The sequence below is a fragment of the Pollicipes pollicipes genome, unplaced genomic scaffold (assembly GCF_011947565.3).
Source record: "Pollicipes pollicipes isolate AB1234 unplaced genomic scaffold, Ppol_2.1 Scaffold_4295;HRSCAF=5057_pilon_pilon_pilon, whole genome shotgun sequence".
Classification (NCBI taxonomy): domain Eukaryota; kingdom Metazoa; phylum Arthropoda; class Thecostraca; order Pollicipedomorpha; family Pollicipedidae; genus Pollicipes; species Pollicipes pollicipes.
Window position 1 is genome coordinate 26,677,790 of NW_023596461.1, and position 27,286 is coordinate 26,705,075.

Here is a 27,286-nt window from a genome sequence, read left to right on the forward strand (position 1 = left end):
CCCGCTATCCGACTTCAAGGTTTGGCACATAAAAGACTGTCATGATTTATAGCCATACCTGAGCGTAACATTACGCTGCGTTCTTCCCTTGTTGCGCTTCCATTGCGCTACCCCTACCACTCCACGCGTAACGGGATAAAGGGGCGATCCTTTAGTGCGGTTTCGAGTGGTCAGGGCGGTAAGTGACGACCAAGCACCTGATCGGGCTTCGCCTGCCGTTCTAAAAGCCAGTGTGCCGAGTTTCCGGAGCCGAGCGCCTCAGTCATGCACTTCACCCCGTCTCGACCGCGTGCATGCCTCTAGACTAGTGTCCCTCACCAAGCAGCCGTATTGAAGAGCCCCGTCAATGATGCTGGCCTGGCCAGTGTACGCGTCCTGGTGCCAAGTGGGCGCGCCGCTATCAGTGGCCAGGAGGAAGGGGCTGTCCTGGCCTCTGGCCGGGCGCCACAGGCGCGCCGTCGGTTTGGCCTCCTTGGCCAAGACTCCCTCTATTCGCCTGGAATTCATTCTTCGCTGGCAAATGGAGCCCCATTCCTTACTTTGAGTAAGCTTGTTCGACCTACGCCGCATCCACCAGACTTACATGCGACGGCACGACCAAAGCCCATTCCTTACTTGGCCGAGGGTGAAGTGTGGTTGTTTACAAGTCGCGGTTGTTTATATAGCAACGCCTAGCAAGGGCCGATGCACTGATGACGGCCGTGTATTTCGAGCAAGCAGGTGGCTCTCGACCGCATGTGGATGGTGTGCTAGAAGTAATGTGCTAAATATTAAAATTTACCAATCACTCGGGCAATGGAATACTGTCTATATGCACCATGCTGTGCGCCCTGTCTGTATGGGCCGAGTCAGCTGATTTTGAGTGCGGCTGTCAACGCGGCTCAAACAAGGCCAAACAACAATACCAACGAATCAGTTGATTCTGCTTTTTACTCATATTGGACTTGGGGGCGCTCTGGAAAGGCGGACATTATGCGCTTACCTGAGACGTCACGGGTCGCCACCTCACTAGGCGGCGCCTGACTGTTAAGACTGTGCTTCGACCCCGACCGCAGTGTTGGTAGTGCGGCATTCATCGATGGCCTCACAATGAGCCTTGTAAACACTGAATACATTGGACGAACACCCCCATTGAAGCCCATCAGCTTTGCTTTCCTGAGCGGCCATTGCCGAGGATCAGCAGCAAGGAACACAATGTTAAAGGCCAGGGGACAGCGCGGAACGTGGTCTACTTTGTATTGGGATGCTATAAGTGTCGCGTCACCGTGCGTCGCTGTCTCCAGGCGCAACGATGAAGATCATTTGCAATACACTTCCTTGAAGCAACGTTTTGTTCATCTGCTTGTAAAAATTATTGGAGTTGCGCCGGGCATGAACCTTGCATTGGAAGTCTAACTACGAAAGGCCAACTGCATCGAATACTTCGCGACTCGCCAGCGGGCTGGACCTGTAGCAGTCCTAAATGTTTGCAGGTAACACACCACCGGCATCACCGCATGCACGATGCTAAAGCACATAACGCTGTTGTAAGGCCACGCGCGCGATAAAAGCCATCCAGAGGGAGACGTGTATTACGAATCCATTCGCCAACAAAGGCCGGTGTTGGGTTACGGGGCCGTAACTCGCGACGTGACATGGTGAATCAGTCCGGATGTGGATACTAGCATCCGACATCATTCATATACAGTACAGCCGACTCCAACAAACAGCATGTCACGCTTCCATTGCGGACGTACCAAACGGTCACAAGGCGTAAAACACGCCCGCAGTTTGCGATCAGGACGCAACCGCCACGCGTCAAGAGCCGGTCGTGCCATCTATCGCCCGGAGCCGGAAATTAGGCTTGCCAAGCCTACCACAACACAAAAATAACTTCAGAGGGCACCACAAGTGACGCGCGAGTCCGCGTCACACCACAGCCGGCCTATCTCAATTATCCAGGGTTCTCGTCAACAGATCAGTTTTAGTGACACTTGACCAGCCAGTGTACGCTGGCGGGACCACGCGAGAGGACAGACGGACATCAATAGAACTGGACGCAGTGCAGTATTTGCCGGTTGGCCTTGGACTCGAATTCCTGCAGTAGCTCATCGATGTCGTCCTCCAAATCCTGCGACTCCTCCAGCTGGAAAACATGGACACTGTCACCACATATCCTGTCCTCACAGGAAAGCGCAAAGAACGCACGCGCATCACACTCTCAAACAAACGAAATGCTTGAAGAGTCATTAACACGCGCCATCACCACTCGTTGGATACCTAACACATACAACCAAACCTGACTTTAATAGTCGGAAACGACTGGCACGCAGGCAGGCATGGAGTTTGACCGTCCGTATCCGTCCGTCCGTCCGTCCGTCCGTCCGTCCGTCCGTCCGTCCGTCCGTCCGTCCGTCCGTCCGTCCGTCCGCCCGTCTGCCCGTCTGCCCGTCTGCCTGCCTGCCTGCCTGCCTGCCTGCCTGCCTGCCTGCCTGCCTGCCTGCCTGCCTGCCTGCCTGCCTGTCTGTCTGTCTGTCTGTCTGTCTGTCTGTCTGGGGTCATTCCGACCCGCTGGGGTCTTCGACGAGCGGCACCGGCCTCACCTGCGTGCAGAGATCGCAGATGAGGAACGCTCCGATCGTGGCCTCCTCGTGGTTGTCCTGGATGTCGATGTTGATGATGTGCACGGGCGTGTTCTCGGTCGGCTCGCGACTCTCGAACACTGCGGCGAAGTGACACGGGGTCAGGCTCGGATCAAACACACGCGGGCGCGCGGCCATACACTTTGTGATGGCGTACGAGATCAGCGAACCACCAGGGACCCCAGTGTGGCAGTGGCTATCAGCCCGTACCTCATTATTTCAGAGGCCTGCGCTTCTCGTAGGCCGGGCGCTGAGAATGACTTCTCGCAACGCGCACCCTTTTCATGAAGCGAGCAATGGCCTTAGTCTCCGCACCTCAAAACGAGCACAAAACAGTGCGCCCTAACCGACACCTCGACCGTCTGCACACATTCCACTGGTTGTGTCACATACATTCGCAGTGTCAGAGCACCGCCAGGTCGCTGGCCAGCGCAGATCCCATGAACAGCACGGTGCAATCCGAGTCCGCCTCTTGCGCACACTCACTCTCCAAGATCTGGTCGTAGACTCGCTCCTCGCAGCTGACCACCACGTCAAATTTGTCGGGGCACTCCTGCAGCCGCTGCGGGCCGGCCTTGATGCGTCGGTTGCGGTCCAGCATGTGCAGCAGACCGTTCTGCGTGTACAACGTGCGGTCCTTGTCCTGCAGGTCCTGGTAGATGGACTCGTAGGACGTGCCGAAGTCGTACACGTTGGGCTTGTTGGGCGCCGAGCCAGGCAGCTTCACCTTGTCACCGGTGCCGAACGACTGCACCGTAAAGCTCTTCTTGCTGTGGAGTTGCGCAAGCGGGGGGTTAGCTGGAGACAACGGCAGTACCAGGTTGTGGGCCGCTGCAGGTCATCTCGCCGCCGGACCGCCGTGTCCACACCTGGCCACTATAAAAAAAAATGGTGTCCCTCCAATCCCATGCCACCTTCTCAGAACTTAGCAAAAGCTGATGGCCGCGTGGTCCCAGTTGGCCGGCCGCGTCCAGTACCTACCTCAGGTAGGCGTGGGCCTCCATGCTGCGGTTCATGTTGCTCGAGCACACCACGGCAAAGCGGAGCCCCATGGCGAGCTCAGGCCGGCGGCGTCGGCGGCGCTACTGCGGCGAGGGGCGACGCGCTCCGACAGAATCTGTGGCCAAGCAGACGGCGCTGGTTAGAGCTGAAGCCGCTGCGTCATATCAAGTCACCGGGTTGACCGCTCACGTGCGCGCCGTCCTGAAACAGCGAGGTCCGCAGATGATTCCATGACCTCCGCCTCCACCCGGAGAACCGAGGTGAAGGAAACGTCCGATACGACTAGTCTGGAACAGACCACCTAAAGCACATTCTGCAAGCGGGAGACGCAGGACGGGTCTGCCGCAGCTTACCTGAAATAAATGTCCTGAGCGAAATGTTAAGCGTAAAACTTCCACACTCTGCGTCCTTTCCATTTAAGTCATGACCGTTTAGAAGCCACACTTCTTGCGTCACCGGCTCGTTCTATTTATCAATGAGTAAAAACTACACTAAAAACGGTTTTGCTTCGAGGTTGTGTGCTCGCACAATGCAGTTTAACAACGGCATCGTGGAAGCAATGCCGTTTTAAGTTGTACTAACTTTGGTTCAAGAAACTGGTCAACTGGTCTGGTCAACTGGTCAACGCTTCTCAAAAGTTACTTGGCTATCTCCCGTCGGAGCTACGCTACTCGGAAATATCTATTTTCGGCTCCACGCTGCCCAAGTCCGAAGGCCTGCCTGACCAACGCTTCCCAAACATCCCGACCCGCCCAATCGACATCACCCAACTGTCATTACTTGCCAGGCCGGCACTACTTCTAAGCCGGGTCAACGTCTAAACATCGTGAACTATCCGCTCCCGTAGCCGCGGGGCACATCCTCGCCAGATGCTATACAGGCGCCAGCCTGAGCGGTGCTACACGACTGTAGCCGCGGGGCACATCCACGTCAGATGCTATACAGGCACCAGCCTGAGCGGTGCTACACGACTGTAGCCGCGGGGCACATCCACGCCAGATGCTATACAGGCACCAGCCTGAGCGGTGCTACACGACTGTAGCCGCGGGACACATCCTCGCCAGATGCTATGCAGGCACCAGCCTGAGCGGTGCTACACGACTGTAGCCGCGGAACACATCCTCGCCAGATGCTATACAGGCACCAGCCTGAGCGGTGCTACAAGACTGTAGCCGCGGGACACATCCTCGCCAGCTGTTATACAGGCACCAGCCTGAGCGGTGCTACACGACTGTAGCCGCGGGGCACATCCTCGCCAGATGCTATACAGGCACCAGCCTGAGCGGTGCTACACGACTGCTAGACAGACACCCAGATGCTAGACAGACACCAGCCTGAGCGGTGTTGTACGACTGTAGCCGTGGGGCACATCCACGTCAGATGCTATACAGGCACCAGCCTGAGCGCTGCTACACGACTGTAGCCGCGGGACACATCCTCGCCAGCTGCTATACAAGCACCAGCCTGAGCGGTGCTGTACGACTGTAGCCGTCGGACACATCCTCGACAGCTGCTACACAAGCGCTGCCTCACATCTTTCAGCTCCGCCGCACACAGAACCCCGCCGCATTCCTCGCATCAAACTGCTAGAATGCCGCGACAGTAGCCGTGTAGCACTCGGTAGACCACGACAGAAGAAGGAGCGAACGCACCTTGTCACGTGACGCGAGTATCACCACTCACAACTGTCAAAACATTTTACTCTCGTTTTGTATGATAATTCATGTTTTACCTAAAATGGCAATGTGCAATGGCCTCGAATTTTCCCCTCACGAAGCCACATTGCAACTCGGCGCTTGCATTGCCCGCTCTCAATCGCGCTAGGAAGCTCTCTAAGCCCCATTGCCTGTACTGATCAATTAGGAGCCAATTCAGGAGGCCTGGCACTATAGTTATTGCCCACGTTATCGGTGGGAAATAAAAGTGCGGGGCGCACCCGCCGCGTGGAGCCCTTGCAGAGCGCATATCACGCGCTCCGTTTGCCCTGAAGGCCGCATATACTCCTTCAGCCATCTCCCGAAGACGTGACCATCCCAATGCCGCCGGTTTTAGGCCGCCCGGGATTTCTCGTTCATTGGTGTTTTCGGGCGCGTTGACTGCAACGGTCATTTTGCGCCCAGGGCTGCCAGTGAGCTCTCTACCTGGATGGAATGCAGCTCGTTGTCGTATGGCAAGCGCTCAGGATAGCTGACAGTGGACGGAGCGAATGCGCTGGTAGGGAGACATTCACCAGACCACATCTGGAGCACATGGAGAAGTAAGCGGTTTCCGGCGCTTTCTCATGTCGTCAGCGTGGTTCCAAACGTCAAATTCCTAGCCAACATGAGTTATTGATGGTGCTGTTAAATAACATCAACAAATTGCTAGCTGCCGTAGTCCGCCAGGCGACAGTAAATCCGGGGTTTGGATGCTTTCATGCCCCGCTGACAAACTTCGCAGCCCAGAAACCACCACCACCACGGGGTCATCGCCCACGAAATGTTACCCAGAATTCATGTGTTATCTCCTTTGAGACAGACAAACATAAACGGCCCCAGAGTCTGGCACACGTTCACCGGGGCACGACAGGTGATAGTCCACAAAGAAGCCCCGAAACCACGCTGCATTCTAAAATACTGCACAAACCTAAGCATTCAGAACATAACTAAGCGTTTCGAAATCCCTTCTCCGGTTTCCTCATTCCTGTATACTCGTACCCGTACACCGGCGACGGTCATAACTGACATGGAATTGCGCGATCGGGTGGTAGGGGTCAGGGCTCAAAAAACAAGCACTGCTTAGCGTGAGCTCTGATTCCTGAAAGACATCCATTCAAAGGGTTCGGATCAAATCTTTTAAAAATATATGTGGCTACCAATGCTCTTTGCTATACTTGGTTACTATGGACACGGGTTTCGAAGCGCTATGAATGGGAAGGAATGCCCTCCGAGCACGTCAAAACCTCAGGCTGTGATGAAGCTGCTGCATAACCCTGAATAGAGATGTACCTCACGATCTAAAAAGACGGACGGCGACAAGCAGATGGGATAGCGAAGCACCCAAAACACACAAACCGGGACGCACAAATCACCAGACATAAACCTGGAGCTCCCAAAAGATCCCAATGATCCCATCAACGTGGAACCCTATGGGATCCTAGGCCTATCCTTGGGATTCAGGTAGACGTCTGCAAGTAGCCATAAAATGGAACCGAGTTAGATAACAAACAATAGATATATAGATATATAGATAAAAATAGATAATAAACAAAAAGAGAGAGAACAGAGAAAAAGCATCTAGCCCTATCCCCCACCCCACCGCCAACTCTAGTACAAGCATGGTCTATTCGATTTCCTTCAAGAGGGCGTCCAAAAAGTGCACCCCGCGTTTCTGAAGGCGAGTTCATCTAGGCCTGTTTACTGAAAAGCCGTGGTGACGAAAACTCCGCTTCTGAGGCTTCCGCAAGACCTGACCGGTCAGTCAACAACCACCCCAAAACAGACCGCGAAGATGTATTCCGTTGTTGTAGTTAAATTGCGCACGGCGAGCAAAAGAAAGATGACGCTTCTGATGACATCAACGCAAGAGCTCTCTTGTCCCGATAAATGTCAGGACTACCGATTCATTCAGTGAGTGAACTGAGTTGGATTGAAAAAATGTCCTCACACGTATTAGCAACGGGATACATTAAGAGCACTGAAACGCATTGAAGGCCACCGAAGAATACTAGCCTAAGACATGCTGTTTGTGTATGCTTCGTATGCCATGCTGGGTGAAATTGGAAGGAGCTTCCATGGATTGATGCGAAAAATTACGAAACAAAGTTTTTTGTTGGATTTGGACTGAACGTGGGTGAAAACGGTGGGATATCAGCAAAATAGGTCTAGTTGCAGTGCAGAATCGATTTAAAAGTCTTTCCACCGTGCGTCATATCGCCACTTCTCTTATCGTAACGGACAAGTTCAAGGGACGCGATGTCGCAATGAGGTAACGAGAGCCCTCCTTTAGGGTTTGTACAAAATTCACACCAGAGTAGTAATGACATTATTATCACACAGAATGCCCAGATTTATCTGTGAGGTTTTCTTTACGTACGCGTGATTTGGCACTTGAATGCGGAACGTCGTACCTTCTTTTTTCGCTGATGAAAAATTACAGCCGGCTCTTTCACTGTTCCAGCAAAACCCCCTCCACCAAGCGAAGGATATTTTGACGACAAAAAAAAAATGCACACTGCATCTCTGCAACTAATACCAGCTATTGACGAACAACCACACTCATTTGTCGTATTCGCGATCCTCTTCCCCGCTCCTATACAGCTAAGAGATCGCTGAATGACGTCCCGGACCGCGGTCCCTGAAGCGCCCACACCACGGTCAAAGGTGAGGCCCTGTCACGGATCGCGCGCCAACCCGCGTCACTCGCCTTACCACGGCTCATGGACGAACACTACTCGGTAGCATTACTGCGGGTGAAGCCGACTCGCTTTATCATGGGTTGTGGGTAAAGTAGGCTTATGATAGGCATCGTGGATATCACGGACATCCCACCTATATCAAAGGGTCGCGGATAAAACCGATTCCTTCTCAGTCCTCTGGGTCCTGGTGAAGCATATCGGATGACAAATGGATGAACTGTCCCCTCATCACGGGCCGCAGATGCAACATGCTCGGCTGCATTGCCACCGGCCAGGAGTGTAGTAGAGTCCGTTGTTTTACCGCCACCAAGTCAAGCTGCACCAAGACACTCGCGCCATACTTTTCATCAAATGCCGAAGTTTTGGCCTACCACTGTGAGCTTCAAGAGATTGACTTCGTCGGACCTAGCCTCGATTTTTACAAGTCCCGTCGAAATCGGACAGCGCATAACGGCTTTTTCCCTGGACCCAAATGCACCACTCCCACTGGCCCCACTAGAGGCTACCGTCCGGCCGGGCCTAAGCTCCACGTTCGGCTCCACCCACCGGCGAGGCCAGGGCACCTCGAGGAGGGTTTATCAGCTCACCCTGCAGGCAGACGGCCAATCGAAGTAAGCTCCGTTGTGACGCCATACCATGAGCGAATAAGCCTCTGTCACGGATGAAGATCGCCGCGTAAAGCTGGTTCGGCTACCCGCCCGCCAGACGTTTTTGAAAGCCAGAATACTTAAACTGAGCTAGTTCTCGTGAAAGAAGACACAGCTGCTGCCGCACACGCATAACACTTTCTATCTAACAACCCCAGATCGGTGTTAAAGGAAGTGTTCCACTTTTAGATGCGGCTTTAACATGAAAAAGCTACCTTGAAGGCCACTCGAAGCTGTTCACAATCCTACCTTTCCTAAGACCCACGCCCCTCTAGCTTCTGAGCCAGTCATCTGCGAAAATGGGGTAAGGTATATCGGGGTGAGCATTTCAAATCACCTTGGCATTCATGACATTATGATAACGTCATATCAATCCTGCCGTTCCATAGGCCATGCGGCGATCAAGGCCAAGAAAAAATATAATTATCGAGACGTTCATATCTGGCGTTCATGAACGCGATTTCCAGGCATAACGGCCGTCAATTGGCTTTCAAGATTGTGTTAAGTACAATAACGTAATCAAACCTTGGGGCATTGAGCGGCGTATTTACTTAACAGATAACTGTGCTGTCTAATGGAGTCTTTTCCACTTGCAAAGTATACCAATAGTTGAAAGTGAACTTGTTTCATCATATCTGATGCTTGCTTCCATATCTTTAAACGTGAAACATTCCTTTCACTACCGAAACATCGCATTACGGCCCGAAAAAATATCCCATTTGCTGTCGGATTTCGATCACGCTTCTAAAACCGCGACAGGCTTTATGATGTCCGTACCTCAGGTTATCCAGACCACAGGTCAAGCCAACGGTATTTCGTATCAGTGTCAAGAGGGAACAAAACCCGGCCGGTTCCCCAATGACGGATGCGGCGGAGTAATTCCCATCACCGCGGGGTCACGGGACAAACCAAGTCGGTCACTTTATCATTGCTCTGGAATGAGGCGGGCTTGATATGGAGTCACGAGCGTAGTGAGCTGCGCCGCTTTACTACGGACCACCGATGAAAATTGACTCGATTCGTCTTCTCACGCATTGCGGATTTCACAGACTCCGTCGCCTTATCACGGCCGAAAGGCAACGGGCACGCCGGATCGCACCATTGCGTGCCTCGTGAAGCCAGCATGAAGCCTCGCTGCGAGAAAGGGAGTCTGGGCCGTCTAACCGCAGCGAGCACGTGGGCAAGCCCGGCGTTTGCTTTCTCTCAGGTCGCTGGTGAGGACGATTTGGTTGACACAGATCCGGTCACCTAGCCACCGGGAACTGGCTGCAATATTGTCCGGCATAGCGGGTGAGGCGTTGCTCCGCGCCAATGTCATGGTGAAGCAGGCTGGCTCGCTCGCGCCGGGCGCATCCGCCTCCACCCCCCCTACCGCGGGCCACTCGCGATTTGCCGACGGAGGGACTAAGTCCTTCTCACGGACCTCCGACTCCGCCGCTCGCCACGGATCAACGTTGACGGGTGCGGAGGGCTCGGTCGCGCCATCGCATGTCACCGGTGACGCCGGCACCACCGCTCGGCATGAATTAGCGTTGACGGGTGCGGAGGGCTCGGTCGCGCCATCGCATGTCACCGGTGACGCCGGCACCACCGCTCGGCACGAATTAGCGTTGACGGGTGCGGAGGGCTCGGTCGCGCCATCGCATGTCACCGGTGACGCCGGCACCACCGCTCGGCACGACTCAAAAGCGCGACAAGCCAGGTCGCCTCGCCACAAAGTTAGAACTGGGTCGCTCGCTCTATCGCCGGGTACGGCCGGACAGGGCTCGATCACTTTGCGGCGGTTCACGGACGGACCAAGCTCGCTCGCCATGTCACGGACTAGAGGTCACGAGTGCGACGGCTTCAATCTCTCCTTCACGGCGTTCCGGCGCAGGAAGCCCAAGGGCTATCACGGCTCACTAAAGGAGCAGGCTCGGCCGCTCAATCACGAGCCAGCGCCCATGCCCATAACGGCTGGACCACTCTACCACAAATGGACCGGGTCCAATCTGTTCACGGCGGGTCACGGGGTCAGGGCCAGAGTGGGCTCGCCTCGCCCCGTGACCGGGCCGGCGACACCGGACCTACCTGGCGACGGGGAGCTCAGCACGCCCCGGAGGGTGCCGACGCCAGAGGCCAGGCGCCGGATCGCGCGCCGGCCAAGTCGCGGCACCTGTCAGAGCCGCGGTCGCTCTCACTCCCTCCACCGCTGCACGGAGGGAACAGCTCCGGCCGCCGCGGCGCTCTCTGAGCTCGCGATGGTCAGACGGGCACGTGTGCCACGGACCGGGCCGATTGCTGGAGCCAGACGGACTGAGCTTGCGGTTCGTGTCCGCGTCTTTACGGAGCCGGCGACGTAACGGTAGCACGAAATCAAGTGACGCGAAGCCCCAACAAGGAGGCGTCAATAAGCGTGGAATCTTTATGAGAGGCCTGATGTCAGTCGGGTGGTCTTCGCAAAGCCCAGCAAATCGCCACTAAGCGATGAATCACACATGAAATCGCACCCTCCAGAAAGCTGAAAGAATAGGCACGTCACGACATAGGCAAGAAAACAACGGAAAGGCGCATCACAGGAGCATGGATAGATAGTTCGAATGGACAAATTTTGGTGCTAGCGGACAACCTCTAGCCGACGTATGTCCTACTTTTTAATTGAGCGGCGTTTTCTCTGAACATTTTGACATCGGGTCAAAGAAGTACGTGACACTCGACAACCGAACTCGTGGCAAATATCACATGACGTGACGTAAGTAAAGTTGTAGAAAATACGGAATTCAATGAAGTATGGTGGACGGGACAGGTCACAGAGCATTCAGCGTAGACTGTGATCGAGTCACGAGTCACCAGTCAAGCCCCAAAACTGCAACATTAGCACAAGAAGTGTCTTTTAGATCCCGGCCATTGTTGGAGGATTCTACCACAGATGTTTCGGACCAAAAGAAAACGCGCTGGTAATCTCCACTTTCCCAGGTTTCAGTGCAATTTCACATGCGCGCTTTCCCGATTAATTGACTTGGAACACGATATGGAATGGTGTTCAGTCTGCTAACACGAAGAAGTTTCTCAGAAGACTTTCTGGAATAGAGGTGATCTTGAGGTCCATTTCTGCCGTCCAAAGGTAGAACCCCCATATGTTCATTTCTGGCCATTTTGCGTTTTTTAGGTCATCTCATTCGTTTTTTTCATGCTGAATTCGGAAATTTAAACCAAAAGTCAAAATGTTCACAGGCTTGTATCTAAGAGAAAGACCCAAAAGTTTGTGAAAATGTCAACTGGTGGTTTAAATAACCGAATTCAGCATGAGTAGCCGAATCAAATGACAAAAAACGCAAAATTACCACAAATGAACACGTGGGGCTTTACTTCAGGACAGCAGATTTGGGGCCAAGGTTGGTGCAAATAATAATCATGGAGCTCAGCACCCAAGGGACATCCAAGCATCCGTCCAAGCAATCATTTTAAAGAAATGAAAACACGAACCTTAACGTATCTGCGTACATCACAAGACGGCAGCAGGAGACAGCAAATGCGGCATAAGCATTGTTCCGCCCGGAACCCAGCGAGCGCAGAAAATTACCAGGCAGGAAATCAAAAAGGAAAAGTTGCCACTGCACGTGCAGTCACTTCGCGCTGAGCGCCTAGTTGTTAAGGTTCGTCCATGCCGCCATGTAAAACGGTGAGAATTTTCAAAGTGAATAAGGGAACGAAAAAGATGGTGACTTAACGGCGGGGGAAACACGATACGTGGTCTCTCAAATTGACGGGCATAACCCAATTTCATTTTGCACCCACTTGGCGCCTTGGGAAAAAATAATTGTAAGAGGAAGGTCGCTGAGATGCAAATTTCTTGAGCGCAGCGGGTTTCCATTCCGAATTAAAGGCATAAAGGCGCCAAGATGGCTTACCGCAAATCATGCGACGATGGCTCCCACCCAAGGAAGGAGTCCTGTTGCATTATATGGGCTTACCGCGTGTGACTCAGAGTTGACGCCTCCAACACCTGTCAAGAGAATCATTGGATCCTGGGGCCAGTAAGGACCCCCGGTCAAAAGCTGGCATGTCTGAACTTGAAGAATGACTATGTTCACAAATGTTCAAATTAGAGGAGACCGGGACTTGTATGGCGTACGGGCAGTTTTCACCACCGCACTACTGAATGTTTTGTCCAGAATCCGATGATCAGGAAAACCATTTTAACTTCTAGAAAACTAATGCATTTTAGAAAACCATTGCCGATGGCATTATCTGTAAATATTACAGGCAGTACATGGGCAGCGACATTTCACGCCCGACAGCCGAAATATAGTAATAAGACTGGCGGATAGCAGAGTAAATACGCACGGTACCTAGCTTAAACCATTGCTTAGGGCACCACAGCAAACACCGCTGGCTCAATGATACACTAGGTCATGTACCGATAACGCTTGTGGACTTGTCAGTCCGTTCGTACTGCGATGGTACTGTCACTCGCTCGTACAGTTGCTGTCGCAAATTCAAACTGTGCCTCTGGATACGTATCAGTTTTTCCATACTTGCATCCGACCAATGCGTTGTTCAATGCCACGCTTAACAAATTCGTCAGGAGCGTTTCCAGATGACGCAGCTCGCCCGCAGCGTTCCAAATCGTGATAACACAGTCTTTCCGAAGTAGGAAGTGGCAACTTTATGACTAGGAGAGAAATGAAAAGTCACTACCTTTTGCTCTTGTTCTAAACGACCAATGCCTATTTCTTTGATTGCAACGAAAGTAAGTCGCCATGGAAAAGAAAAGAAACTTGATAGAGCGCCCGGCGCACGCGTCGACAAATCGATGTGTTGGTTGACGCTTTGCTATCAAAATGGTTGCCAACTTGGAAGCCTTATGAATTCCCTCCAGCCCTGATGTAGACAAAAAGCAAGTGTTGTCGAAACCGGCACAAACTCGTAAGCACCCATAAGCTATGCCAACCTTTCCAAAATTGGGATATGCGTCAGGATCACACCCGACCAAACCAGCTAATCGCCAAGAGTAACTAACGCCGCAGCAAATGCTGAGCAAAAAAATCCTTACCAATATCGTTTTCAGTTCTCATATATATATATATATATATATATATATATATATATATATCCGGTATGGCAAGTGACCATGGTCACGCAGCCCAACGCTACACCTGTGATGACCTCTCACACGGCAACCGCACGTGGCTGCACACGATGGGCCGCCCGGGCCTCGGTGCCTGAGCCTCGGTATGCATCGAACAGCAAAAGAGAAAAAATCCCTTACTGCCACAAACGCCAACTGCGGCGGCGAGGATAAAATGTCACCACAGGAAAAGCTTTCTCACCTCCCCCACCTTCCATCGTTGGGGCAAGTCGACTACGACCCGAGGCATTTCGATGGACTTTTAACACACCAGACGGAGCAGATGTGTCGCACATCAGCCACCGTGACACTAGACCCGTTTGAAATGCAATCGTAAGCAAAGTTTATCTGCGGTTGCAGCAACTTGTGGCCTCCTCAAGACGCACTCGCTAAGACGCACTGAGCCTCTGAGGCCATATGGCATCGCCTGCCTCGCACCCTGGCAGCACGGGCAGGTACCACAGGGAATCCACCCCCGCAACTCCTGTTCGCCGCCACGCGGCTTACTCACCACAGTACGGCCCCAACGGCTCCCTCGCAACCGACACCCTACCACCCAGCTCCATCTGAAGCCTGCTTTCTGACAAATTCACTAATAACTGACACGACTGATTACTGGCATTTTGCATTATCTAGTGTTCAGTCCCATTCAGGACCGCACGTCCTTTGGCGCGACCACATCACGGCCAGCCAGACGGGAAAACCCCGAAACAGAGTCCGTGCGGCAGCCGGCCGCGGCAGCACTACCGCAGCGGCTGGCCCCATCACACACAGCGGCCGACTCCACTATGACCCCTGATGGCCGTTCTCTCCACACCAGCACAGCGGCCGGCCTCACCAAAACCAGCACAGCGGCTGGCCTCACCGGAGCCAGTAGAGCGGCCAGCCTCACCGGAGCCAGCACAGCGGCCAGCCTCACCGGAGCCAGTACAGCGGCCAGCCTCACCGGAGCCAGTACAGCGGCCAGCCTCACCGGAGCCAGTACAGCGGCCAGCCTCACCAGAGACAGTACGGCGGCCATCCTCACCGGAGCCAGTACAGCGGCCAGCCTCACCGGAGCCAGTACAGCGGCCAGCCTCACCGGAGACAGTACGGCGGCCATCCTCACCGGAGCCAGTACGGCGGCCAGCCTCACCGGAGCCAATACAGCGGCCAGCCTCACCGGAGCCAGTACAGCGGCCAGCCTCACCGGAGCCAGTACAGCGGCCAGCCTCACCGGAGCCAATACAGCGGCCAGCCTCACCGGAGCCAGTATAGCGGCCAGCCTCACCGGAGCCAGCACAACGGCCAGCCTCACCGGAGCCAGTACAGCGACCAGCCTCACCGGAGCCAGTACAACGGCCAGCCTCACCGGAGCCAGTACGGTGGCCAGCCTCACCGGAGCCAGTACATTGGCCAGCCTCACCGGAGCCAGTACGGCGGCCAGCCTCACCGGAGCCAGTACAGCGGCCAGCCTCACCGGAGCCAGCACAGCGGCCAGCCTCACCGGAGCCAGCACAGCGGCCGGCCTGACCGGAACCAGTGCAGAGATCGGTCCGGCTCGAACCTTCGCGGCGGTTGGAACAGCCGGGGACAGGGCAGCAGACAACGCTGGGAGCGTCAACCGCCTTCAGCGGTGCCGGCGCAGCGACCGCCAGATAGGTCCCAAATTGGCACTGATGAAGATGATGCAAGGGAGAGACCACTGGTTTACTTTCCTTTTCCAACGCAATTTGGCATCGGTATCTGCAGAGCCATCAGAGCACGCCCATAGGTATCTTGAGACGCTGTGAGCGGCCAGTAGCCCTGCTTCATTTGTTTATTTTAAATCAAGCCCAGCAATCTCTTTAAACATGGTACATTTTATGGAAGGTCTGACGCTGGAGTCCAAATTCTTTTCAAAATCTGTGTGATAACCACGCTGGGTTTTCATCGTTGTCTGCTTTCACGCTAATCACAGACAAGCCGCCACTAATGAAGGTTCACGAAGTTGCATAGGCCACTATCAGAAGCCATGCGAGTTACACCCTGTTACTGAGATTTCATTGGCGTGAGGCTTCAGTCGGTTTGAATTCCGAGTGTCTGGAGCAATCATAAGGCAACAAAACGATTCCGGTCACTAAAAAGCGTCACGTAAGGTTACACATCTGTGCAGCTCGTGACAAAACGATCCACTGTTCGGACACATTCTCCAGACCAATGACTGCCAAATCGGTCAGCACAGGTCAAAAGGTCGCGAGACAGTGCACGCTACGAAATGATACAAAACTGCTTATCGTGACCATGGCCTGATCCGTAAACAAATTGATCATTCACTTCCCCAGCATTGCAGAGGCGTTGTAGTGTGATAATAACTAAATTACATTTCTTTCTTTCGGTGCAGGTTTCAAAGTGAATCATTCCATCTAAAGGGAATATTCCATATTTGAAGATATCTACGCGAGCATCAGATGTGATGAAGCAAGCTCACTAATTATTGGTATACTTTCCAAGTGGAAGTGACTGCTCTGGACAGCGATGTTCTCTTTTCAGTAGATATGCCCCACAATAAGTCACTGTTTGATTACGTCATCGCACCTTGCATTATCTTGATTAAGTGTCAATTGACGACCGGTCGTTATACCCGGGAATCGTGCTCACGAACACCAGATATAAACGGATCGACAATTGTTCGTTTTTTCTTGGCCTTGATCGCCGCACGCCCAGTGGAACAGCAGAATTTGCATGACGTTGTTGAGGCGTCATGGATGCCTGAATGAACTTGTCTTCCCGAAACGGTCGGCAAATCTTCGCGGGCGTACAGCCCAGACACTAGAAGGGTTAAGGTATTAAGGGTAGTGATGTGAACTGCGCCGAATGATCTTTAAGATGGCTGTTTCGGACCAACACCCCATACAAACAAGGAAACCTCGTTTAAGCGATCCTTATTGCAGGTGTCATGGGACCCGAGATTATTTGACGTTGACTGGGATCTGCGAGGCATTTGGAATGACCTGTGACGTCACCAGTCGCGTGTCATATGCCGACCTAATATTTTCCTCAGGACAGTGGCCAATCGACCGCACACCGTTGTTGATAAATACAGAATACGTTGATATGGCCGATAGACTTAGTACGTGAACTATGAAGCCTCAGACAGTCCCCTCCCAGCCAAAAACATTAACGATACCAACACAAGATAAATGATCACCTAAAAAGATAATGAAAAGCTTTTCAGGGCCGGCCAAAGCAGCTGTTGTCAAGGGCTTTTACTCGTCCTTAAAGCAGTTATCAGCGCAGCTCATCTCTGGATCTGACATTTCCAACAAGCACGGCTTTACCTGTCCACCCGGACTGATGAACATGTTACCTCCGCCACTCTGTGCCTTGGGGCCTGGACCTATTTAACGATACCGGTTACCTCTGCCACACTGCGCTTCGGAGCCTGAGCCTATTTAACAATACTGGTTACTTCCGCCAATCTGCGCTTCAGGACCTGAGCCTATTTAACAATCATTTTTTGAGAATGTGCTGAAGCAAAGGTCTGTAAACTCAAGGCACTATGCATTCAGCATACAGCACATTCTTTTCTTTGCTCCCTTTTTGACAAGCTGTCTGTTAATGATGCATAATGGTTTCAAAGTACTTGCCTTTTGCATGACATGGGCAGCATGAAAGGTGAATATATGGTGCAGGCCTTTCAGAAGCAAATTATTTTACTTGTCCCAAAAAAGAAATCAAAATGAAATTTGCTAGGCATTATCATTTTAAAGGGATAACTACTGTGACTGGGGTTATGAGATCTAACAAGCAAGTTGGTGCAATAGTTTTCTTGGATGAGGAAACTTGGTTCCCAAATGGCTTCATCCCCAGCAATTTCCAACAAAACAGTAAACTGACACTTCTGCTCCCAACTATGGAACACAAAACAATAAAGTCACTGGTGCAATAGAAAGAGCTTCCCTCCCATATAACCAGCATAATTATCAAAATTGTGTCTGCTGTACAAGGACAGAAAGACCTAAAGGCCATCATATGAAAGGTACAATAGCATTTAGGCCCTTTTAAAAATATGACAGCAAATTAGGCCTTGCCCTGGCATTAGCCATACCAGCCAAAAGCCACTTGACATGATTTGTTGTCTGCATTATTACAGCCTTTTCCCCATTCATCTTTGTGCTCAACATTTTTGTGGTGGATTAGGAAATAACACACCTTTAAACATGGACACCAGCAGCAAATTCCATTATCTACCAGATGGGGCGAGGAAAGATGAGGCCTGACACAGCTGGCCTTTTCATGCAATTAGCTAGAATAATGAAAGGAACAATTCAACATAGAACATTGATGAGGGCTAAAGGTGCAATGGACTGCTGCTGGCAGTCATGCTGTGGATCATCAGCATTTTTGACTGGGCAATGAATGTACTTTTGGAGGTGAAAACCTGCTGGTAGGTACATAGCAAATTTTAATCAGCAGTGGTTAAGATCACACAAGGAAGTGAGAGAACAGCATGTGAAATGTTAAATATCCCAAGCTCAATGGTGTTCATATCTGAAACAAATAGACAGTCAAGTCAAGCTCCATGGACATTTCTCAGTTCACAGCAATCAGGATTTCTGAAAATTTCTTAAATATATATTGAGTTGCTAACAGCTACCACAATCAATACACATACATACAAGATAAATGGCATCACAATGTGCATAGTGGAATTAATCTAAACATGACATGCATATAATCAAATATGCTGAACAGAAATTTGATGATACTATGAACTACACACATATACCAGGTACAGTACACATCAATACTGGCCAGTCTAAATAACTTACATCCTGTTTGGAAATGTGTTCACCCAAACGTCTAGCTATTCAATGGTACCTTCACTATATCAAAGATACACCTAAGCTTTTTAGCTTTCTCATTCGCCACCAAGTGGTTCACGAAAAATCCCGAACGTTCACCGCCGCCGTCCAGGTATTCTTCAACAATAACATAAAAAGGCGGCAGCCAGTCACGCCTCAAGGAATTGAGCTCCACACGGCAACCGCTGGAGTGAGATCTATCGGGTTCCTGGTCTTAACCTTCCAACTATCTCGACGTTGTCCACAAACAGCCCCTGCGACCCTCCAGACAGCGTGCGGGGTGGTGTACGCCAAGGCTGGTGAAGGCAATAACGGTGCAAGGCCTTGGAACTGAAAGGATAATCGTCCACCCGAATTCCGCTGACTCGAATAATGACGTCATAAGCTTATTTGGCCCGTAATGGTGAACTGCTGATACATGTATACCGCTATTTGCTAAGCTTTTGAAACAGTTTGAGACTGCAAGCCCGTAAACATTTTGTTTGGTATAGATATACATTTTTTCCCAGTCAGGTCATGATATCGGCTTCAAAACTTAGCATTCCGTAATTGGCTGGCACCCTAGCCAAGCGCCTCTTGCAGGAAAGCCGGAAGACAAAGGTGCCACCATGCTTTCTCGCAATCCAATCGTCTAATATGAACAAAATATGCGCAAACGAAAATACATCATGGATTTAGCTTTAATGAGCCGAAAATGAGAAATCAGAACGACAGGAAATGTCAAGGTCAGTTCAAGGGTCTGCAAACTTTGTTTCCAGATGGAGGTGGACGGGACCTGGGATGGGATGGGACTGGACTAGCCCAACGGGACCAGACAGAAACTGACGCACGATGGGATCTAATTATATCTGGAGGGACGTAGGTAAAAGGAACGGGACGGGACAGAACGGGATCGAGTGTGGCTAGACGGGGCCCTTCTGATCCCGTCGACGAGATCAGACGGACCCGGACGGACTGGACATCTAGTCCCGTCTAGTCCCGTCCGGTGCTGCATGGTCCCATCTTCTATCTGGTCTCATAATCTGGTTCCATCCAGTCCCGTCCAGACTTATCCAGTTCGGTTTTGTACGGTCCCATACCACGTCTGGGTTCATAACGCTCCACCAAGCGCCGTCCGTTGCCGTCTGGTCCCATTCCACTTCGTCTGATTTACGTCGGCCGCGTCCGATTGCGTCCGACATCGTCTGATCCCGTCCGGTTTGACTCTGTCCCTTCCGGAGCTCTTTTGATCCCATCCGGCCCGTCCGGTCCGTCTGGTTTCATTTCGTGCTACCCGGCTCCATCCTGTCCAGTTTAATCACAGTCCGGTCTTGTTCGGCGGGGTCCAGTTCCGCCTGGTCACGTCCGGTCTCGTGTGGTCCTGCGCGGAACTATTGAAAGGTTGGTGTAACTTTTAGGCTTTGTGACGTAATCGTAAATCAGTTGGCGAGTGCTAAGCCAGTGATGGTCATGCTTATGACTGTTTGAGTTTCCAGGATTTGGCCCATTTGTACATAGCAATGGTGCATTTCATGATCCTGGAACACCGCCGGCAGCGGGAGTCTCTCATGAAGCCTGGCATCATTTGGCCTTGCTGTTTTTTTAAGTAGCTCGCCTCCTTTTATAGAAGAAAAACCATGACAGATGATAATTGATGTATATCACAGCCATTCTTGCATTGTATTTGCTTAGAGTTTGGCTGAGGGGTGTACAGTTCGACAAGGGCAGACATCAGGTTGACAATTACTGAAGGAACTGACTGATTTTGTACTAATGCTTCATTTCAGTAAGCTAAGGAATCAAAATTCCAATGGAGGTTGTGCAGTCTCCAAGTGCAGCCCAAGGCTGGAAACTGTGAGACTTAAGTGAGATTTTACAATGGGCTGACCGGCCACTTTATCCCTGCCAGCTATGCTGTTGCTCTATGATAGAAAGGCTCTAGGCCCTTTGGAAGTTAGTTTTCATTTTGGGTTTTTTACTTGAGGCATTGTGATGACCTCCCAGGTGAAGTCAGTGCAAACCTGGTTGCCTGAGTGAGGTGCAGTACAGTTACAATAGTACAATACAATACAATAGTACAAGTCTTGCTTGTCATGTTGTCTGTGTTAAAGTTGTTATCTTTTGCAGGAGCCATGCAGTTTTGTTCTCCCATAACTTTGCTGTCAGTGACTAAGGAGCTCCATTGCTTTTGCCAGTGACTCATGGGAGGCACGAGACAGGAGCTACTTTTGCAGCTCAGGAGAAACACTACAGTGCTGCACAAAGTCAGATTACAACACAATGTCCCAGGATCCTCTTGATAATGCAACGTGGGTACAAAGCCAAAGTTTATTTATGGAAATGCAGTTTGATGCTTGCTGCTCTGTGATGTTGGGTTGTCACATCAAGTGTGTGGGCATCTATCTCCATCTGTGTGATATGGTTCTATGTTTGGTCACTTTCTGCATTTGGCATGCCCTGGTCTGTCTCATTTCACATTGAGTGGCTGAGGTATTGGCCATCCATGCACACCATTGCATAACTTGTTCCTACATCAGGCATCATGTTTCCTGGGCAATGAGAATGCATGCAGGCTCAGCCCTGTTATGGCATTGGGTGATGAAGGTCACTTAGTTTTCTTTAGCCAGTCAGATGCAGCAGAATCATCATAGTCAACAGTGTTTGGTGAGCAGGGCAAGTGTCCATGCAACAAGCAATACCCAGTAAATATCTGTATCCATCTTGTGACACCCACAGGCCCTCCCAGCTTTGGCTGCCTGTCTAGATTCCATGTCACCTGGCCCAGCTCCTGGCTGCCCCATCTCCCGGCCACCTTGCGTGCGGTCGCTGAGCACCGTCTGACCCGTCTCCGATGCCAGGGTGCTGCTGGCACTGCACACCATCACCGGCGGCCTTGTGCTGCTGGTGGCCGTCGGCAGTCTGGTCTGCTGCTACTTCTGCACGTGCTGCCCTGTCCACCGCTGGCTCAGGAGGCGGGGACGCGTCGTACGCACCAGTGAGCCACGTCACCGGCCGCCCCCCGGCTGCTGGTTGTCCGGTTAGGTCCCCGGGCGTATCATCGGGGTCCGTTGTCCGCCTGGCTCGCCAGTTTGCCCAGAGCAAGGGGTCCGTCTGTGAGGCCCCGCTTCGGTGTCTGGGCCTGCCGCCCTCCCAGATCTGTCCAACGGAAGCTGTCCGTCCGTGAAGTTATGCGGAGTTGTCCGGGCCTGCTGCCGTGCTATCACGTCCAGCGTTTCTCGCCGCTCGCCTGACTGCTGCCACCGCCACGCCTGACTCCCCCTCCTCAACGTGACCGCTCCAGACAACGGCGCTCCTCTGGGTCCGGTGCGCTCGGCGCAGACGGCCGCACCGCCGCCGCCCGCTGCCGGCTACGATAGCGGCTGTCGGGTGCATCCGCCGCCGCCTGCACACGCGCACGACCCGGCCACCGCCCCGGGGGCACTGGTAGCGGCGGCCACAGGCTATGCGCAAGGTATGCAGGTGCTCTGGTCAGCCCCGGTACCGTCCAGCTCTGAAAAACTCACATGCGGTAAAATCTAGAAAAACGGCACGCCACGTCTTACTTGGCGGTGCTTTGCTACCTTGGAATGAAATTTAAGTGATAAGTCATCAGCATATCGCTAGAGTACTGTCGTTCTGGCGCTTAGGTGGGATGTTTCAACCTTTTTTTGATCGTGTTTCGATCCACCGCCAAACTCTGCGTGAGCGTTTGCGGCGCTCGCGCAGAGTTCAGGCTCAGTTTCTGGCGTCATGTGGCGGCCAGGATAGTGGTTTTCCGCGAGGGTTTGGCGATCGACGTCACCGGATGTCGGCTGCTGGTCGTGCAGGGGCGCCTGCCGGCCGCGCGTCCGGTGACGGTGGGCTGTTTGTGACCCGCTGTCGCGCCCCACAGGCAGTGGGTACCCTTCGGCGCCGGAGCTGGAGCCGAGGCCGGGGCCAGGGCCGGGACCTGGCTGGGCGCCCCACCTCCCGCCGCCGGCCGGCCCCGCGCCCTGGCAGAGCGGCTCCAACATTCGCATGGGGTGAGCCGAGCTCCTGCACAGACGTCTGTGCCGGGGGGAGGGGGGGGGGGGGGGGCGTTAGTGGAGTTAGCAGCGAGCTGCTTGGCCTGTGAGGCGGTGTGAAGCGTAGGCTTGCTCTGAGTACGAGTTCAAACCTCCAGAAATGGCGCTTCAGGCGTGACTGGTTGCTCATCGACGCCGACAGTTCGTCACAGGATAAGGAGACAGTACCAATCATAAGACCATCTCTGCCCAATCCGCGAACGGGAGTGATGTCAGTGACGTGCCCGCCCTGCTCGACGCGTCTGGCCCATCCGCGACGGTGTGTGGGAGCGAACTGGGCATCCCCAAAGGTCGTGTTTGTGGTGCGCGCCAACACCCTCGGACCACCTGGTGTTGGCTGCTAACCTACCCTGACGTTTTTAGGTGCGGTGCTAGCAGCTCCAAGTTAGGTGAGCTGAAATACCATTACTGGCGCAGAACATCCTGCGTGCTTTAAATATTGTAACTGATGTTTGCATCATCGTGCAGTGTACAAGTTAAGGTACTCGATGAATTCAAAGTGCCCATGCGGAGTTATCGATATTCAAATGGCATTAGGTACTGGTGAAACGACGTTCTGAAGCAAATATTGATTATGTTGGGAATGTTCGACGTTTGAAGCGGTGCTTTAAGGTACGGGACCGTGAGCATAAGCACGACTCGAAGCGTCGAGTATTGACAATATGGTTAGACGTGCTCTATGACGTCCCTTAAACCAGTACCTTCAGGAATACTAAGTGCCGATAACTCAGCATAAGAGGTCTTGGCTCATAATTCCCTTAAACCGTGGACTGAAGCCTTTTCTTACGGATATATTGTAGGCAGCCTTATGTTGCTGGAGAATTCTCAACTTCTGAGATGATGCGTTAAACAGACATACTGACAGATAGCATCATACAAATTAGAGCACAGTTCGCGTCGACAATGCGATTGTTACGCAATGCATTCTTAGATCAGCAATGTCCAGTGCTGTTGGTCAGAGAAAGAATATCGCAGCTTTGCATCCAGCTTCTCGCCTCACAGCACGGCTCTGTGGTTCCGGCTGGACGGTACCGATTGATCCCTTATAGCGATACCGATTGACCCGTTGTGGCGGTACAGATTGATCCGTTATAGCGGTACCGATTGATCCGGTATGGCGATATCGATTGATCCGTTATGGCGGTACAGATTGATCCGTTAGGCTGGTATCGACCGGTCCGGTACAGCGGTACCGATTGATCCGTTATAGCGATGCCAATTGACCCGTTATGGCGGTACCGATTGATCCGTTATAGCGGTACCGATTGATCCGATATAGTGGCACCGATTTATCCGTTATAGCGGTACCGATTGGTCCGTTATGGCGATACCGATTGATCCGTTATGGCGGTACCGATTGATCCGTTATGGCGGTACGGATTTATCCGTTATGGCGGTACAGATTGATCCGTTAGGCTGGTATCGATCAATCCGGTGCAGCGGTACCGATTGATCCGTTGTGGTATCGACTGTGGCGGGTTTGTGTCACTCACTGTTGCTGTCTGTGTTGCAGACCCGCCGCCACCCTACCCCGGCACCGGGCAGTAGCACCTCAGTGGTGTTCCCAGGCAGCAGCAGGCGACGCGAGCTTGACCCGTCGTTGTCGTTGAGCTCAGAAGGGCTTTGGCAGCGTACATCGGGTCACGGCAGGACGCCAGTGACGCTCCTCGGGCCGATTTCGGTGTGGCTGTTACGGCGCACAGCTTCAGTGTCCATCGGAGCCGAGCGCGGTGGGGTGGCTGTACCGGGGCTCCGGGAGTCGCCGTCCGTCGCTGTTAGGACCACGCCAGCGGGAGGACATCGCCAGCCGGGCTGTTCAGAGCTCAGTGCGCTGACACATCATATCATCATCACAGGGAGAGCATCATCCAGAACGCGTTCGCAGTGTTGGATTTCTTGCGAAGCCCCATAATTTGTTCGGCTGCTTCGACGCCAAGGAATGAAACTGAACGGAACATGCAAATTGATTTTTCCGGTTGTCCGTATCATTGCATAATTGAGACATAATTGTCCGTAACATTGCATAAATGTTTCACGTTTCAGCAGCAACACCGGTTTCAGTCACGTCGTGGCGTTTTCTTTGGTCTCAAAGATCCATTTATGTTCGATTCATGATGATGGTATTCGATCGTAATATTGCTGAATGCGGCCTCGAAAATTTGTCATGGTCCCAATATCACGTAATCCGAGGCATGAAACGCGCCCGTAATATCTGTGGTTTGTCCCAAGGTTGGGAAGGTGCTTAACCCCAGTTTAAAATAACTTTGCATGATTATCGAGCCGGTACGGCGTGTACTGTGTATCACGACTATTGTGCATCAGTAGTCAACTGCTGGGAGGATGGAGCATCAAGCCGTGTCTGGCCCGGTGTGGGCCGTTCCATTGGGTAACAACGCGCGACAGGCTATGTACCACTTGAAAGGCTCGCCGTTGGAAGTGTATCAGTGTCGTTTTCTAGTAATCATGTGGGTGCCGTTTTAACGTGCGACCTATTTGACGTTCTCAGAGAAGCGAGCAGGGCATACACACAGCTGACGAGGCTTGTCGGTTGTCTGACCACGCTGTCATCACCGTGGACTGCGCAGTCCGGCCAAGCCAGTGTCGACCTTCTGTTACGTGTCTGCCTGTGACCAGCAGCGACTTTTAGCTGTCCCGTAAAAACAGGATATTCGTTGGCACCAATTTGCTGCGGCTCTGCAGACATTGCTGTGACTCACGGACAGTGAGCCAACGTTGCCGCTCTAGTCATTTGTGTGTTCTGGAGGCACGGTAGGACGCAATCAGCACCTTTAACCGTCTCCTGGCATCAGTCAGGCACCAATCAACAGTGGCGTACTGTGAATGCGGCGGGCTGGTTCAGCTGCGTTCTTGGGCGTGGTGCAATGGGGCTTCTCATTAGGTGGTCGTGTGGCCTCCATTAAGGATGTGTATTGCCGGCATATTATTATATTTCGTTTCACGTGTTTGTCCCTACATGGGTAGGAGACATGTCAGGATCTGTGATCGGGGATGGCTTTCAGTGCCATCGGATCGGCCACAGTTGGCTGGCTGTCTCTGTATGAAAAAGACGAGAAGGAAAAGGTATCGTTTTTTGAGTGCATACTTAGTCTGTTGCTGACCATGATGACACTCATCTGTTATGTCGACGTGTACCGTTTGATAGACACGTTTTGCTGGCTTTTTCCAGTATTGGCTGCTGTTCACGGCAGGGGAAGGAGGGGGGGGGGGGGGGGGGGGAGAGTTGGGTTGCCATTCGTCACGTATGTTGTACTTCCGTCCGCTTTATCATCCATCCTAGTCAGGAGTGCAAAACTGGTTGGCCAGTTGCTTGTCTCGTGGGCGCGCGAGTAGTCATTTCCCTTCTCATGCTCCGTTTTCCTTTCGCGACTGGGACCGACGCCTCAGACTCGCATGCTGAACATGCTCAACTCGCATGAGTGGCACCGCACCACTCCTAACTCGTCCGGTGTTGTTCGGACTGGCGCGCCGGGAATGCGCCGCGGGTATGTCCATGCCTCATATAGCTCCTGTCACGTTACTGTCATTCCTGTGGGTTGGCCGGCTTCCTCTGGAGTCGTGGCGGGTTGCTGGCGCGCCAGCCCCCTGGAGGCGGTGCTGCCGGCTGCGGTGAGTGCGGACACCCCTTAGCGGATCCACCAATCTCCCGTCTCTTGATGGCGGCACAGTAAAAGGAGGCCGGCGTGCCCCCGCCGCGCAGTGGAGACGTCTGCAACGACAAGGACACATTCCTCCGAAGGGGTGTGCGGTGTATGCGAACTTGGTCTTGCCCGGGATATCATGCGGTTTACCGTGAGTTCGCGGCACCCTGTGTCCATCCCATTCCTTCTACTCTTGCCTCATTTGTCGGCTTGTTCAGGCATCTACATGTGCACTGAAGCAGGGAGAGTCCAAACTTGCGTCGTTAAGGGCGGTGTTTGCATGATGTGTTCAATGGACTAGCTTGTATCGAAAGCTCAGCGATGTGTGTGCGTGCGCGCGCGCAATGAACTGTACTTAGTGTGTGGTATTTGCATGTGATGTATTCGCTGAGCTAACTTGTGTCGACCGTGCAGCGGTCGGTGTATATCCGGTCGGACTGCGGCGCGGAGGCTAGGGAAATTGAGTGTTCGTTAGTAAGAGTGCATACATGTTGATTGGAAAACTTAACACACTGATTCCTAAGGGTGCTTGTGTTAGAAGCCCCAATGCGATGGTTCACAGGGGGCAATGCGATGATTTTGCATGGAGACGTTCATCAAAAACCGTGCCACGTGTCGCCAGGCTCCAACTTTGTCTCAGTTTCTCTTGAATGCCATTCAGCATTGTTATTTCCATCATTGCAGGCCTTGAAAAAACTCATGGATCAAGGGGATGTTGGACATGTTTCTGGAATGGAAATTGTACCCACTCAGCGTTTTCTTTCCAAATATCCCATGCTAATCGGTCTGTGGCGCCGCTGACAGCGGATGTGTCGGTATGGAACACGCCGTCTGTGGACGCCGGGCAGAAACGAGAAGCGCCCGGGGCGGAGAGCCCCAGCAAGCCGCCTCGGCCGGTCGGTGGGACCCGCCACAGGGAGCGCTCGCGTTCCATTCGACCTCACGCGCGCCCGCTGGACCACCCGGCCCACAGACGGCGGAC

At 52.7% G+C, this 27,286-nt stretch overlaps 2 protein-coding genes across 8 annotated transcripts; one reads left to right on the forward strand and one right to left on the reverse strand.

The window, feature by feature from the left end:
• Positions 1–1,553: 1,553 nt before the first annotated feature.
• Ssu72 (Ssu72 CTD phosphatase) lies at positions 1,554–21,453 on the reverse strand. Of its 3 annotated transcripts, none has more exons than XM_037219315.1 (5): positions 21,358–21,453; positions 3,603–3,738; positions 3,108–3,391; positions 2,583–2,701; positions 1,554–2,125 (listed from the first exon to the last, which is right to left on the reverse strand). In XM_037219315.1, exons 2-5 carry the CDS (start codon positions 3,671–3,673, stop codon positions 2,024–2,026), a joined length of 576 nt encoding a protein of 191 aa, XP_037075210.1. In that variant the 5' UTR covers positions 3,674–3,738; positions 21,358–21,453; the 3' UTR covers positions 1,554–2,023. The 3 variants fall into 3 exon arrangements, with proteins under 3 accessions (XP_037075210.1, XP_037075209.1, XP_037075211.1); XM_037219314.1 differs by lacking the exon at positions 21,358–21,453 and adding an exon at positions 18,570–18,891; XM_037219316.1 differs by lacking the exon at positions 21,358–21,453 and adding an exon at positions 18,822–18,840.
• LOC119096419 (protein shisa-4) lies at positions 19,205–25,846 on the forward strand. Of its 5 annotated transcripts, none has more exons than XM_037219319.1 (6): positions 19,539–19,982; positions 20,777–20,890; positions 21,440–21,576; positions 21,883–22,053; positions 22,474–22,603; positions 24,159–25,846. In XM_037219319.1, the coding sequence occupies exons 2-6, from the start codon at positions 20,862–20,864 to the stop codon at positions 24,253–24,255; spliced, it is 564 nt and encodes a 187-aa protein (XP_037075214.1). In that variant the 5' UTR covers positions 19,539–19,982; positions 20,777–20,861; the 3' UTR covers positions 24,256–25,846. The 5 variants fall into 5 exon arrangements, with proteins under 5 accessions (XP_037075215.1, XP_037075214.1, XP_037075212.1 ...); XM_037219317.1 differs by having other exon boundaries at positions 19,894–19,982; positions 20,709–20,890; XM_037219318.1 differs by lacking the exon at positions 19,539–19,982 and adding an exon at positions 20,033–20,104 and having other exon boundaries at positions 20,709–20,890.
• The last annotated feature ends 1,440 nt before the right edge of the window (positions 25,847–27,286 follow it).

Coding starts and splice junctions, on each gene's coding strand:
- Ssu72 (XM_037219315.1), bottom strand. CDS start 3,673: ATGGGGCTCCGCTTTGCCGTGGTGTGCTCGAGCAACATGAACCGCAGC. Junction 3,392..3,602: donor GAGGCCCACGCCTACCTGAG/GTAGGTACTGGA, acceptor GCAACTCCACAG/CAAGAAGAGCTTTACGGTGC. Junction 2,702..3,107: donor CTACGACCAGATCTTGGAGA/GTGAGTGTGCGC, acceptor ACTTCGCCGCAG/TGTTCGAGAGTCGCGAGCCG.
- LOC119096419 (XM_037219319.1), top strand. CDS start 20,862: ATGTCCCAGGATCCTCTTGATAATGCAAC. Junction 20,891..21,439: donor GATCCTCTTGATAATGCAAC/GTGGGTACAAAG, acceptor CTCCGATGCCAG/GGTGCTGCTGGCACTGCACA. Junction 22,054..22,473: donor GGCCACAGGCTATGCGCAAG/GTATGCAGGTGC, acceptor CGCGCCCCACAG/GCAGTGGGTACCCTTCGGCG.